Source organism: Pseudochaenichthys georgianus, chromosome 21, assembly GCF_902827115.2.
Source record: "Pseudochaenichthys georgianus chromosome 21, fPseGeo1.2, whole genome shotgun sequence".
Lineage (NCBI taxonomy): Eukaryota > Metazoa > Chordata > Actinopteri > Perciformes > Channichthyidae > Pseudochaenichthys > Pseudochaenichthys georgianus.
This window is the reverse complement of record NC_047523.1, coordinates 29,505,059-29,520,374: the sequence shown is the minus strand read 5'-3', so window position 1 is coordinate 29,520,374 and position 15,316 is coordinate 29,505,059. Positions and strand designations below refer to the sequence as shown.

Genomic DNA, 15,316 nt, shown 5'->3' with positions numbered 1-15,316 from the left:
ATAAAAAGATAGTGAAAAATAAGTTTTCTTTGGTTTGTGCGATAGTGCTGAGCTGAAATGTGCTTCCATACTCTAGGTTTTAGTCTTCATCCCAGATCAGCGTTTCACACTGAATGTTTACATTTGTTAATTAAATTGATAGAGAAATAACATCTGTACTTTATCCACTGCCATTCATCATTCCATCTATTACCCAGTCGGGTTAATGTTTCCCTTGCACAGATTAAAAAATAAATAGGCCAGAGGGTCTAAAGTTGCCTCACCGGGTTCCTCTACGTTTACACTCAAGATTGTGTTTTTGACTAAAATATTTTTACAAAATCTTCTGTTAAATGTGTGTCAAATGTTCTCAAAACTTGAACTTACTTGGTCAGTTGGTCAGTGTCACATGGTTACTAATGTGTTTCAGTGAGTTTTCTGTTTTCATGGACACCTAAGACGATGTCTCTGACAACATTGAACGTCCCACTGTGTCTGTGAAGAGACAACTCAATACAATTAAAGTAACAATTAAATACTAGGGAAATATTATTAGACAGCAACATTGATAACATTGTATCTATCAAGTGTGGTGGAGCGAAAAAGATAGAATTGATGGCCACACCTGTGAAAATAAGACCAAAGCTAACTGTGGTTGTCCCTGAAAAGAGATGTCTACCAGCTGAAGCTCTTTGGACAGGGCCAGTGTGTTTATGATACTTTGACGTCATTAAGAAATAGGAAGCTGCGAACCATGATGCAAAACCCATTTGACTGATTTGATTTTAATCATGTACTCATGTCTACACTCCTTGCAGTCATTGTTCACTGTCATTTCAATATTTACTTTATCAATTAAGATCACAAAGACATGAAGTGTGCTTTTTGGCCAGCCAGGAATATTTCCCCAGGCTGACAGAGACAGACTTAAAACAGGCCGGAGGCTGTGTGGCTAATGTGATGGATTACCTCACTTCATGGAAGTTGTTTTTTACACTCCACACGAACGGCAGCCAATAGCTTCCTCTGCTGGAAGAGAAGTGAGACAGCCTGTTAAAAACACAAATGCAGGTATCGATGACAATTCTGGAAAGGGATTTAGTTTTTTGAATATGCAGTAATTACGACAGCTGGATGCTGAAGCAAACGCAGAAATATCTTTAAACGCAGTTCCTTTAATGGCCACCACAAACTCACCAAATACATTTTACTGTAACGAGGTGACAAGAGAAAACCAAATTGATTAACTCTTTAAAAAGTAGATACATTGTGCTACGTTTGTGATGTGCTGTGGTGGTAGCCGCTCTACTCAGACGGTTTGGTCGATGTCATTTTTCCTGACTCAATTTAGCAACAAAGATGGAGGTGAGAGGTAAACCTAAAGCTGAGCTGCAGACAATGTTGTCATGTCACAGATTGTGTTCTTTTTTTCCTGCTGTCTTTGTTCCAGACAGATGTACCAGAAGAATACAATGTACGTGTCACATTCAGTTGTTTAGTTAAATTCAGTGCATGTTTTTTATTTTTAGGGGTGAAATCATCATGTTCACAGCAAACCAAAGTCTTCAATTGTCAATGAATTTAATTTGAATCTGAACAGTGCACTGTTGTTCCTTTGCCCTAACAAGGTTTCCACTTTCCAGCACATTTCAGTTTCCAATGCACACACAGTTATTCTATTGCTGTCAGTGTTTTTGACTGAATGACTAAAGACATTGAACATGTATTGGGTATATCCAAAGGGACTCGCCTGCTGCTTAGGATTTGTGTTCACGGCTGAATTAGCAACACATCATGTATACATGTTTTCAAATTGATTTGTGTTAATGTGTTGACTTGCTAATCACAAGATGTACAGCATCTTCTCAAATGTATTTTTCTTTTAAAAGCTTAAACTTTTCACGCCCGTTAGATTTCTCCCCTGTGATCTATGCAAACATGCTCTAGTGCCCCCCCCCCCCTCCCCCCTGTGAGGCTGAACGATGATGTGGACTGATCAACATGTGTAAATACTGTAAAAAGAGGAATGGTCAAAATGCAGAGGTATGTGAAATATCCAACATGACAGAATGAAAATCATGCTAAAACTAATGTACTGATGAATGTTGTCAGAAATATTTTTCTATATTTTGAAATCATTAGAAAAAACAACAAAAATACAAAGTGGGGAAAAGCTGTCATACGAAACACTACAAAGGGAATGTTTTTATTAATTTATAAATTCTTTGCCTAGCAATATTGCGTTTGTCCTGGTGTCGTTTCTTTATTGTCTTCTGTAACATCATATCTCCAGTATGTTTAAACAGTGGAGCCTGACTTTCTTTTGGCTTGTGCAATAAGTAACGTCTGCTTCTCAACATAGATGAAGCATGTCTGAAGTGTGGACAGAAGTTCAACCAATTCAAGAGGAATTTTCTGTTAAATTGTAACAATTTCTTAGAGCACCTAACCAGTATCTATCTATTATAAATATATATAATTTGGAGTTATAGAAGTATCTGATTATGTTGTCAACCACTGTAATAAAAGACTTGATAAAGACTTAACTTACACAAAAAAAGTTAACATGCTCACATACTCATTAAGTTTGATTCAGGGAGCTGGAGCGTATTCCAGCCTGTATTGAGCAGGTTTACTTGCACACTAGTTTACAAATCCTTGATGTATTAACCCTGAGCCGTATCACCTGGTTTTGAGCAACAGGTTAACTCTGAAACTTCTGAAGCAATTGGAAACAGGACTCAGAGAGGCATGGGGAGAGCTGGAGCTTTGATGGCAAACACTGGTGGTGTATTTGGAGTTACGGCCGGAGAATTGACAAGACATGTGGTGTGTCACGAGTTGACAGCGGTTGCCAAACCAATTCTGAAGAACTCTTCTGCAGCTCGAGGTTTTAACTAGTTCGGAGTGTAATAATCAACATTCTTTATCAGTGAGACAAAACAATTATGGACCCTGAATCTAACTAGAGCTCTCGTCCATAGGAAAGAATGTGCGCCAGGAAACCTACGTCCCTGAACAGTAAACTACCTCATGGCGGCGGCTTGTGCTCTGTCATAGACTGGCAACAACAATGCGCCCAAGCTGCTCCGAGAGAAAGATGGCAGCAATACCCAAGGCCGTAGAACTATGCCATGGGAAAAGAGACGGTAAAGAGAGAACACGATGAACTGGGTCGAAGGTTGAATACCTACAGTAAGCTAATTATTCCCTAACAAAAACCATAACCAGGTTTCAAATCTGTGGCTGCCATGTGTGTAGGACGAATCTTCACAATTCCCAAAAGAGCTATTTTAATAAGCAATGTAATGGTATCTTCATGTGGTAATGTTTTTATAATTATGTTCAATCTTGTTCTCATCTTCCATAGATGATGAAGAAATGGATAAGGAAATAGCAGTGATAAACGCAGCAGTGTCCAAGCAACCAACACGAGAGTGTGTTCAGGGAACTGGAGTCAGTGCAGAAAGGACAGCTGCTGGATTTCCTATGAAACACAAACCTGCACTGTTCATCACACAATTGTAAACCTGCATGATGCTCAGAGCTTCAATTATCACACGAGCAATCCATGACAAATATATTTGATAGTGATTTACTATTTTAGGGCATTTTTAAGAAAAGCTAAATATTCCATATTCCAGCTTCTCCAATACGAGTGTTAGCCACTTTTTGTGTTTTGTGTATGGGTTTTATACAACCATGAATTTCGGCATATTTCATTATTGTCTGGTGACCAAAAGATTAATCAAGATAACTATAAATAAGGTCAAAAAAGGAAATTAATCTGCAACAATTCTGATACAAGTTAGTTAGAATACATTTTTCAAACAAAAGTTAATCGGTTTCATTTTATGAAATGTTTATATTATAAATATATAAAAATCTTTGGGTTTTTGAGATAAAAGGAGACATCATACAGTCTATGAACTTATGATCTTCGACCATTTTTACTATTCACTGACATTTTATGGACGAAACATTAAATGGGGAAATAATCCGTAAACAAACTAATAAGGTCAATAATTGTTAGTTTCAGCCCAATTTAAATTTGACAACCAAACCTAGAAATGATTGTCCCATGCACATGTCCAAGTGAACTCCTTATAAACCAGAACAAGAGCACTTCATGTCTACACAAAGCTCATAGGTGTATTTCATAACGTAACGAAGTGTCGCTTCCTCAGGTGGTTTGTGTCATCAATACATTTGCTCCCCACTCTTGACTCTTAGTCACACAAAGTGGTATTTCTCTAACACACAGCAGCAGGATTCTACAGTCTACAGATTGAAGACCAAGGCAGATATCCATTGTGTTTGCATGCAGAGGAAACTGGAGTCAGCTTGGCGGTTTCCTAGCAACAGCTAACAAGAGGGGAAACAGTGCAGTGGAAGGGCCAGAGGTTGATGGTTAGAGTGAGCGAGAATGGAGATGTGCTGAAGAAGAGCAGAGCATGGGGTCGTAGCAGCGCTGCTACCCGACGACAGGTAAGACACTGCAATGGAATGGTGTTCCTTTTTTCTACTAAATCATCATTCAATTGTTTTCTTATAAAGTATTATATGATTGAGAACTCTTAAAGTTCATTTGTATTTAAAAAAACAAAAGCATGACGTGTTAAATGCTAAAATGTTACAATATATTTTGAGTACTTCTAAAGATTAGCCTTGTGTTTTGAGAAACATGTGTTATGGTTACACTGGTTTGCTCATTGGTTATTTTCCAGTTATCCCAGTCACAAGATGAGAAACTGGACCCTCCTCATCTATTATGTAGTTTGGTAATTTGAGTGGAAACCTGCTCTCTGACACAAATAGAGGGGACTGGCATAGTGCCTCAGACACACACACATATCAAAACTACACGCAGCTCATATGAAGAATAGGAATTGCTTAATTAGTAATGGGTTGAGTAACTTATACCGCACAGAAGACTTACAGTGGGCTACTTGAAATATTCATACCCCTGATACAAATGCCACACTAATTCATTCATATCAAATACGCTCCCTCAACTATCAATGGCCTTAACAGCACTATGTTAACCGTAGTGATGGGTATCCATGCTAACAAGCTACAGAGGAGGCCCCAACGACTTAACCAGAAAACCCTTTTTTTAAAGTCTATTTCCCCCAATACTAAACTAAATCAACAAATAGACAACACGCTAAACCGGACATAAATCACAAAAAAATATACTGAATCACGACTTTACCCACACTGTGACTTAAAGCAATCCACGGCCGCACATTCAAGCCATCGTATCCAAACTCAGCGTTGACACTATCTTTATAGTGATGTCACTGAAAAGGGAACATTTAAACATAAATTAGCTTCACTAGAAGTGCTTTTATGCCAATCCAAGTGCAAAGCATAAAGCCAACTGTGATTGGAATGATTGCCTATATGCCTTGCACAATTATATTAAAGTAAAATGAATACTTCGCCACCAAAATAACCATTTGTGCATCAATAACTCGTACCATTGACATTTGTTTTCCTTCAACATGGAAGCCTGCAAGAATAAGACGTTTTCTTTGATAATTTAAGATAACACTGGGTGACTTATTGATATACATAGTCAGTTTGAGTGTGTGTTTAAAAGTTGTGTTTAAAGACCAGCATTTATTGCATTTTTTCAATATATAGAAACATGAATTACTTTTTGTATCCTTTCTTTTTCTTCTCCTCCAACATCTTATGCTACTCTATCAAATGTCACTAAATCCAGATGTTTATGACCAGACCCCATTTTACGCTTTATATGTGGAAAAACTTCTTGGCGATATTTTCATAAATATCATTTTACCTTTTATATTCTGACTGTCAGTTGTAACCTTTCCTATACATAAACAATAGTCTGGGGCCATAAACTTCCCAATGCAGCCCCAGTCAAAATGATACTTGTGTTTATTATATGATGGCTCCCTAGGATTCAAGACTCATGGCAATACATCACTCGGAGGACAGACATCTTTCACCGCCATTTCTCTGCATCACTTTGTTTGTTTCATGAATAAAATATCAAAGCGGGGTCTGTTTTCAGAACTGGGGAGTTGAGAAGTATTGTTGTGTTGACACTTGGGCTGTCTCTTTACCGCCCACTCTCGCCCTAACTCTGGATGCTTCTGGCAGTCTGCCTCCATTTGAAATGCTAATAGATATCTCGGTGTAAAACTTTCTTCTTTCTCTGTGCTAGTTCTCTCTGCCCACAGACTTCTCTCTCTTATGGCCTTCCTTCATAGATGTATCATCTTTCCACAAGCAAGGGCTCACTTGTCAGCATGGAAATGGCTCTAATAAAAGATCTATCTGGTGCATATACTTTAGAAAGTGGTTGCTCATTCACCTCTGCCAGACTAAATTACAGTGTGTCAGATTCAGATTATTTAATTTAGTGTCTGTCATATACTGTATTCATTCCTATAAATCAAATCAAGTTAAGTTTTATTTATATAGCACATTTATAAACGATTTTTGGTCGAGCCAAAGTGCTGTACATATAATAAAAATAGTAAATCAAGTCCCATAATCATTTTAATTTCTGGCGATATGTTTCATATGAGGATGTCACTCACTACCACAATGGTTAGCACATGTTCCCCACTGAAAATACTGCATACTTGACAACAACAATAGTTAAACTAATGGCATCAAAAAGTATCTCTGAAAGAGTTGGGCTATTGCAACATCTAACCGTACTCAAGGAGAACATCTCATACATTATTGATATGACAGAATTGTATATTATGGCTTACATGTTAAGCCATTCTTAAGACCTGCCTGCATAGCATATCATTTTGGATTGGAAGGATTCAGTCAACACATTTAATGTTTCTACATACTATGGGTCATTAAGCATTTCTAAAGTTCATGAGTTTGTTATTTATGCGTGCATTTATTGCCCCTTTTCCTTTATGTGTCTCTGTAGGAAACTCAAATAAAAAATTCTAAGAACGAATTAGATCCATCCATTCGTAATGATGTTTGTGGGAACTCCCTTCAGTAGCAATTCCGCCTCACCTATCCCAGCCCACAGCCCCGGTCCAGATCCTCAGTCAGAGGTTTCTTGCCCTGCTCTGCTGCCTCGGTCCCCTCCATGTTGGGCGTCACAGGCACGGGGCGACCTTGCGCAGGCAGAGGCAGAGCTGCTTCGCCTCCATGAGAAGCATTCAGTTGAAACTGAATCTGTGAAGCGGGGTGTAGAGCGGTCCATTCTGGGGGCACGCAGGGAAGAGCGGCGCCTGCTTGAGAGGGTGGAGCAGGACCATCGGGACACTCAGCAAGGTCTGGAGCAGGTCCAGAGGGAGAACATGGCAGCAGCCCGGGTCAGCCAGTCCCTGTTGGACCAAAGGCTTCGTATGGTGGCTCAACTTAAGCAGCGGATTCAGCTTGTGAGTCAACAGTCAGGTCTGGAGGACAGTGAGCCAAACCAGCTGCTAAAGGACATTGCAGAGTTCTTACAACCCTGGGAAGTTTCAGTTTCCCTAAAAAAAGTTAACTTCAAACCCAGCTCTCAACCCAATGCTGTCACCTTTGGAGATATCCATGTTCAAGAACAAAGCCTGTGCCTGCATGTCGGAGGTTGTGGTCCCCAGGGGCATATGTGTGCCCTTCATTCACAGGAGATGCAGTGTGACAACAAAGACCATCAAGGTGCGGGAGGAGAGAATATCACCCTAGGACAGGGGTGGACCTCACCAACAGGAAGAGTTGTCAGAAAAATCAGTCTTTCTACTCGGAGTGATCTTGAATCAGAGGAGGAACAGAACCTTTCCACAACAAAGATAGGCCACTGGCTTCCGAAGTGTGAGCAGCCTGACTGGGAGTCATCCCAGGATGAAGAGATGGAGCCAGCCTCCTGTCAGCCACAAGGTGAAGACGTATTCCTGGCTGTCCCTACGTTACTTAAAAACATGGATACAGAAAGCAAGGACCAGGTGTACAAGATGAACAGTAATGGAAAGCACCATTCTCCTAGGAATCCAAGGAAGTCAATAACTGGGGTCTCTGGTAGAAAGCCATCTCCCTCACCGGAACGACGACAGGAGCATGCTAAACTGAATCACGGTTTGAGTTTAGACAGCCAGGGAGGAGATTCTCATAGTAGACATTTGAGGTATGGCAACAGTGCCCTTACATCTTCCAGGCTGACTCCAAGAGAGTCTCTGGCTAGCCAGAGCTGCCTGGATCTCACCTCAAGGGGACGACCTCACTCTCGCCTCAGCCAGTCCTCTGATGAACACTCTCTAGGGACCCATGGTGACTCTGGCCGAGCCCCATCCCCAACAGACAGCCTTGACTCCAGCTACACTTTCATAGTTAGTCCACTTAATGACTACAGCAAGAACAGAGGCTCTTTGAATTACAATTCCCGTCTTTCAAAGTCTTCAGTTGACCTGACACACAAGACCCGTCCGATGATCAGCAGTGGGACGAACGAGCACGAAGGATTGTGGAGTGTTAAATGTAGCAACTTCAACTCCATGTCAAGCTCAACCTCCCATCCTCTCAATAGGGGACCTAATGTCTCTGACATGGGGCAAACCTTCTCATACCCTTCTTATAGAAGTCATAACATTCTGCACCAGCCACAGAAAAAATTCAAAGTTACTGGCTCCAAACAACCACTGGTGTCTAGGTCTTCATCCATGTCTGTCATAGATGGTTCCTCTCAAGAGCAAATGAGAGGCAGAGGAGAGCCCGCCCTCATGGAGATGGAGGAGGAGAGTGACTCCTCATTGGCAGTGTTAAACCCCAGAGGAATTGATCTGATCAGGCAGTTTGGAAAGCAAGGTTCAGGTCGGTCTGACCTTACACTGCCGAGTGGTATTCATGCCACGCAACAGGGCCAACTCTTTATAGTTGACTGTGGAAATGCACGCATTCAGGTATGCATATATTCAAACATTTACAATTTAGACATAGAGTATGTGTATTTTATTAAATGAAGCTGCCACCAATGTTAACACTTTTTTTTACTTTGTAACAGGTGACTGACCCTCGGGGAAATGTCCTCCAGCAAGTAACCTCCCCAACTTCTGATGGCTCTGCTAGACGATGCCGTAACTACTTTGACATTGCTGTCAATGCTAAGGGTTTAATTGCACTAAGTTGTGCAGCAGAGCGAGCCCTGCTTGTGTTCAGCCGGCATGGTCGTCTGCTACAGACCTTTGGAGGGTCAGGGTCAGGCTCCGCAAGAGATGAACTGGAGGCTCCCAGGGGAGTGACGGTAACCAGGCAGGATGAGTTCTTGATCGCCGATATCCGGAGAGGTTCCCTCATTGCCCTGAAGCTTGACCCTAAGACAGGCTCCCGACTAGAGCGCACAGTTGTGACTGGATTCCACCGGCCTTACTTAGTGGCTGCATGCTCGAGCTCAGGCATGGTAGCTGTGTCCGAGAGGGGCAATGAAACAGGTCATGTGCCGTGTATCAAAGTGCTGGAGCCAGGCTGGAACACAGTTAGAGTTCTGGGTGTATGTGCTGGTATGGGACCGGTCCTGGTATGTCCCTGGGGCATTTCTATAGATACAGATGGTAATGTACTGGTAGCGGACTGGGGGGAGCAGCATAGAGTCCTGTTATATCCAGCACAGGGAGTGGGGTGGCCAATAGTAACCCAGGGCTTGAGTAGTCCACGTGGACTGACCCTGCTACCTGAGGGCCATCTAGCTGTATCCGACAGCATGCACCATTGCATAAAGATATACCAGTACAAAGGAACTCACTAATTTATTTATTAGTATTTCATTAGAGCCTGAATAGTGTTTGTGTTAGGGATGTCCCGATCACCTTTTTTTGCTCCCGATCCGATTCCGATCATTTGATTTTGACAATCTGCCGATACCGATTTTTCCCTATCCGATCTTTATGCAATGCATTAAGAGAAAAAGGGTAACAGATAACGGCTGGTCATCCAACGCGATGAATTCAGCTATCTTGGCTGTTATCTTTTTGGCCTTTTTACTGTTCTGGGGCAGTTTCTCTTTCCTTTTAAAAGTCTCTGAAAGTGTTGGTTGTTTCAGTGCCGTTACCTGAGTGACCGCTGTGTACTCGTCGTGTTGTTGTTTGTGTTTGTTTCTCAGGTGGCGTATTAGATTGGTCGTGTTGAAAGTAGCTCTGTTATTTCCACCACGCAGAACCTCCGCCTTGCAAACATTGCATCTGGCTGTTACACTGCCTTTGCTTTCAATTTTATAATACTTCCAAACTCCTGACATTTTCTCCGTCCCGAGTCATGAGCTGAACGTAGCCTCTCGTTAGCTTACTGCTACTATTAGACACTGCGCCCACTCTGTTGCCAGCTTTGAGAGAAATAAGCAACCAGGTCTATGAAAACAAGCCCAAAAGAAGCAACAGATACATGATGTTGTGTAATTTTAAACCAAAACTAAGGTCTCAGGATGACTTTAAGATGTGAACATGGTCATCTTTGTTTTGTAACATTAAATCAAAAATAAATAAATAATAACAATTCCCGATCCCCGATTTTTTTTCAGATCGGGACATCTCTAGTTTGTGTTCTGCCTTAAATGTTCTATAAGAGTTTTCACCCAGATATGCTGACCTGCAGCTATTAAAACTGACAAAGATAAGAGACCAATACAAATGTGTTTCATGTTTTTGCCAATGTGGCATTTCATTTTTTTATGTGTTTAACCAAAATGGTTTACATTTTTCAATGGCATCTTGTCATGATTTGCCTTAGTAATTCCTGCAAATTCTACAATTTGTCATACTGTCACTGATCTTTACTGACAACCACTGGAGCATGGTGTCTTTGTTCAATACTCCCACTCCCTGCTTTCACCAGCAGTGTCTGTCATGTGTATCCACCACTCTTTAATGGATTAGGTATTTAACATTTGGATGCACTGCTGCCAGAAAGTCGAAGGTGGGTGTATCACCAGCGGTGAAACCATACCTTAATTTTCTGGTATAGAAAGATGACGGTATACAAAATTATTTTCTCTGAAATGTGTCTGTTTTTACCTTTGCTTATGAGTTAAGACAGAGTTGTTCAAATATAAAGCACATCCAAACAAGGATGCTATTTATGAAGTAATGCTATTTTACAAGAGTATTTCATTTTTGTGATGCTTCCTTTTTTTAAATCCACTACCACTGAGATGAAATGTTGTACCTTTAACTCCACTACATTCATTTGACAACTGTTACATTGAGTGCATTCAGTGTCACATTACTGTTGTTGTGTTAGAATAAAGCTTCAATAATGCATTTCTGATGACATTTTTTAAATGTTTGAACTGGAAAGAGGTGAGACAGTTGTCGAAACCTAGGTGCTTGTGATACAGTTACTGATTTGAAAGTATAACAGGTATTGTTCAAATCCCCCAACAGCTAAATGTAGCTTAAAAACTGCTTAGATGTGAATGCATCAATAATTTAACAACATTACAGACACCACTTTTATACTTTTTACTTCTGATACTTTACTTTTTCCTGAGTCCAATTTTTTTAGACAAGACTTTTTCTATTTTAATATTGCTACTTTTATTACAACTCTTAGATTAAACCATAACATATCAAGACAGAGCTGACATTTTACCAGGTTGTACATTATTTTGAAAGAAAGGTTTGTTTTATTATTATTATTATGATCATTTATGCTTTAATTACTATCCTATAGAGTGGAAATAGATGTGTTGTGATGACTTGTATGTTGAAAGTAAAAAGCTTTTTTTTTGCTGAAATATTGTGTTTTGTAATCTTTTCCCAATGCAGCTTGATTTGTTTCATATTGAAAGTAAAACTTTAGCAAATCGTGGTATTATCAAATATTTTCATCAGGAGTGTCCGTTAAATTATATGTCTTTTAAAAAAACTGGTGCAGCCAAAACAACATATACTGTACAATAGCTAAAACATATCAAAAACAATTAAATATGGAATCTAACCTTGTGTAAGGAGTTATCTGAGTATTGGTGCAAATGAATATTGCATCTGCAAATGAATATTGCATCTACAAATGAACTGACTGAATGCAGAACCAAATTATTTTTCAATATATCATATGAATCATGAATGATTAACGTATTTTACATGATATACCAGCCATCTCTTGCATTCGTGGGAAAACATGAGTGAAATCCTACAGCACTCCCACCACAAGGAGCATTTGAATGCCAATGAAAAATTAATAACCACAAAATGAGCTTTCACACAGAGAGAACTGAATGAGATATCTTTGGGGTCTAACACACACATACTGTATCTGTTGCAGAGTGAACACTAACATAAGGGTTTTGTCTGCATTATAAATACATGTTCGCACATCAGAGATACACAAGTCTCATTAGATCAAATTGTTTCCATTTTGTCATCATCCATACTGGTGCATTTAGAAAATGATATGATGATGTCCTCTCTTTAAATTAGAATCTATTCTAGACCTCTAATGGATTTTTAAGGCTCCTTATGAAAACCAGTCTTGGATCCCTGAGCCAATACACATCACGTAATAGTGTAATTCTTGATACATCTCTTGACTTCTCACACCCTTATCTGCCTTACAGATGCTTTAATATGCCATAAAATATTGATATGAATCTCCTTAGGCTTACTGTATAAAGCTGACCTATAGTGTATTTTTATCATACCTTCAGCTGTTTAATGTGTAAACCAAACTATTTTTATTTCTCTGCCACAACTGCTGAACTGCTCTGTTAACCTTTTTCTGTTTCAGACTTTGAAGACAGGCAGAATTTAACCATTTGTATTTCCTGAGTTGCTTCCAATTCTCATGTCCCCTGAATTATCAACCAGCCTTGTGTAATCTGTGAGAATGTGTTTGCACTATAAGGCTAGGATTCTCTACATGTCATGCCCCAAGAATAAAAATACATAGTTTGCTCTTCAAAGTGAATTGACTTGGTGGAAGGCAAGCCATTATGTGATATAAGCTAGCTAACATAACATAATTAGCTAGCAAACCGTTTGTTGTTGATAAAACAAAGCATTTTTTTCTCTACAGCATCTCTCCCAATAAACATAAACAGTGACCTGATGTTTCAGCTAATTTACAAACATTTGATACACAGCTAACTTTGAATAATCAGCATGCTATCTTTAGCTTACAGCTAGCTCAAATCATCTCACCTGAGTCATGTTGAGACGTCACTGTATGAGTTAGGTTTTACTCATTTATATATACAGTCTATGGTTTTACTCATAGACTGTATATATAAATGGACGTAGTGTCCGTGACGTCACCCATAGAATTCTGCAGGCCCAATCCCAAACCACTCCCTCGACCCTACCCCTCCGTGACGGAGTGAACTCCGTCTGTAGCCACACTCGCAGCTCAACGAGGCTCCCTCCTGTCAGACGGAGGGAGTAGGCTTGTTTGAGACACATTGCGGCTCGCCTCGAAAGTAGACGAGAGTAGCCGATCTCAGCCGGGGGAGGTGTCAAAAAGTTCGTCTTAAATCGGACAGCTCGGACTCGGAGTTGGCTTGACTGGCTGGGTTTGCAATGGCGGAAATTGATTTAATCTTGCCATTTTAAATGATGTATTCAATAAATAAGGTTAAACCAAATCATTACATTACAATAGATTTTATTTTAATGATTTGGTTTAACTTAAAGAGAAACTTTATTGTTATTGCACATATTACAGGTAGGCTACTGAGACAACGAAATGCAGTTTAGCTTCTAACCAGGTGCAACAAGCAGTGAAGTGGAAAGTAATGAACACAATCTACAGAATAACATATAGAATGAATTGAATGATGAATAAACAGTGGGGTATGAATACACTAGATATCAGCCTGTGAGCAGTATGAACAGTGTGTATGAATATGCTAAGATATATAAAGTATGAAAACGGTAAGCAGTATAGTATAAAATATATAGATATTAATTTCATGATGATAAACATTGTGGAACAATGATGAAAAATGGGAATGGATTTGGCGACGTAAAACTGACACAAAACAACAACAAACTTTTGCCAGCCAATTGGAGAGTTTCATCAGCAGCACGTGGTAAAAACCACCAATGAGTGCTCAGCTCGAGATACCAGCGAGCCGTTTCCCATCAAGCATTTCGCTTCCGCAGCTCGTGGAGAGCAACTGCGCCAACTCGCCTCGCCTCGCTCTCAAGGCTGCGGGCGTCTTTGTCCCGCGAGATTTCAAAGTCTCATGTGGGCGAGCCTCCAGAGCAAGTCGGACAAAATGACTAACCATCATGCAACGCACTAGCAAGACGTTGATCGCAACTGCGCAGGTCTGCGCAGGTCTTGCTTGTCTCAAACAAGCCTAGTAAATACAGCAGCAAGCTTTGGGACGGCCTCCCCTCTCTCCGGCAGAAACAGGAAATGCCGTAACTGTATGTAACAACGGTTTCAAATCAGCATCTCTTAGACAAAAAGTTTAAATGAATAACTCCAAACATCTTTCATTGTGTTTCAAAGCTCTTTTAGTTTTAAACCTGATGTTTATAAGCTTCTTAGTTTTTGCAACGGTCTGTAAATATACACAACTTTATAATAAAATGCACACATTTACCTTTTTCTAGACTAAACACAGGTATGATCCTAAGTTAAAAACATATGAGGTTATCATGAGGTTGTTAACATCGCAGTTAATGCGATGTTTGCTGGAACTACTTCCTGCAAACATACACACACAGCGTGACTCCGGTCAGGTAGAGACCGTGGCCCTTTCTCATTTCATCAAATCCCCCTCCTCGACTCCTCGACTCCTCGACTCCTCGGTCCTCCGGTAGTGACCCGGAAATGAATTTTAGCTCGCCAACACGCCCGCCGGCAAGCGTCAGCGCACGCCGCTGTGTGGACGGGCCGTACGGACCATATCGCCTTACTGCCAGCCCACGGAGCTGAAATGGATATATTGCACATGTTTGCTGTAATTCATCATTTGTAAAATATTATACTACATGGGCTGTATGATGTAAATCTTGTACCGTAAATGTTGTATTAAATAAAGTTAATATTACCGACGTAGATTAACGTTCCTGTAGCTTCTTATTGCACTTGCAATTGTTTTAGTTACTTGTGGGCAGAGTTGGGTGTAACGCGTTACAAAGTAACGCGTTACTGTAATAATATTACTTTGTCGGTAACGGAGTAGTGTAACGCATTACTTTTATAATTCAGTAATCACACTACAGTTACTAACATTGCCCCGACACGCGTTACTTCGTTACTTTCTAAAATCAGTCATAATCAAACCTCAACAAACACCTGCAAAGAACACATGCTAATGTGAAGCTAACGCACATAGCTGTTGTTTATTTATATCACACACGTAGTCTGTTCTTCTTCTCTGATTTCCGGTTGTTGCCTGTTTTGA

General features: G+C 40.2%; 1 protein-coding gene across 2 annotated transcripts; it reads left to right on the top strand.

Moving 5' to 3' along the window:
• Positions 1 to 2,725: 2,725 nt before the first annotated feature.
• LOC117466302 (uncharacterized) lies at positions 2,726 to 11,695 on the top strand. 2 transcript variants are annotated; one of them, XM_034109474.2, is made up of 6 exons: positions 2,726 to 2,869; positions 2,964 to 3,174; positions 3,350 to 3,503; positions 4,307 to 4,467; positions 6,911 to 8,870; positions 8,972 to 11,695. In XM_034109474.2, exons 5-6 carry the CDS (start codon positions 6,960 to 6,962, stop codon positions 9,710 to 9,712), a joined length of 2,652 nt encoding a protein of 883 aa, XP_033965365.1. In that variant the 5' UTR covers positions 2,726 to 2,869; positions 2,964 to 3,174; positions 3,350 to 3,503; positions 4,307 to 4,467; positions 6,911 to 6,959; the 3' UTR covers positions 9,713 to 11,695. The 2 variants fall into 2 exon arrangements, with proteins under 2 accessions (XP_033965365.1, XP_033965364.1); XM_034109473.2 differs by having other exon boundaries at positions 4,244 to 4,467.
• Positions 11,696 to 15,316: the final 3,621 nt, after the last annotated feature.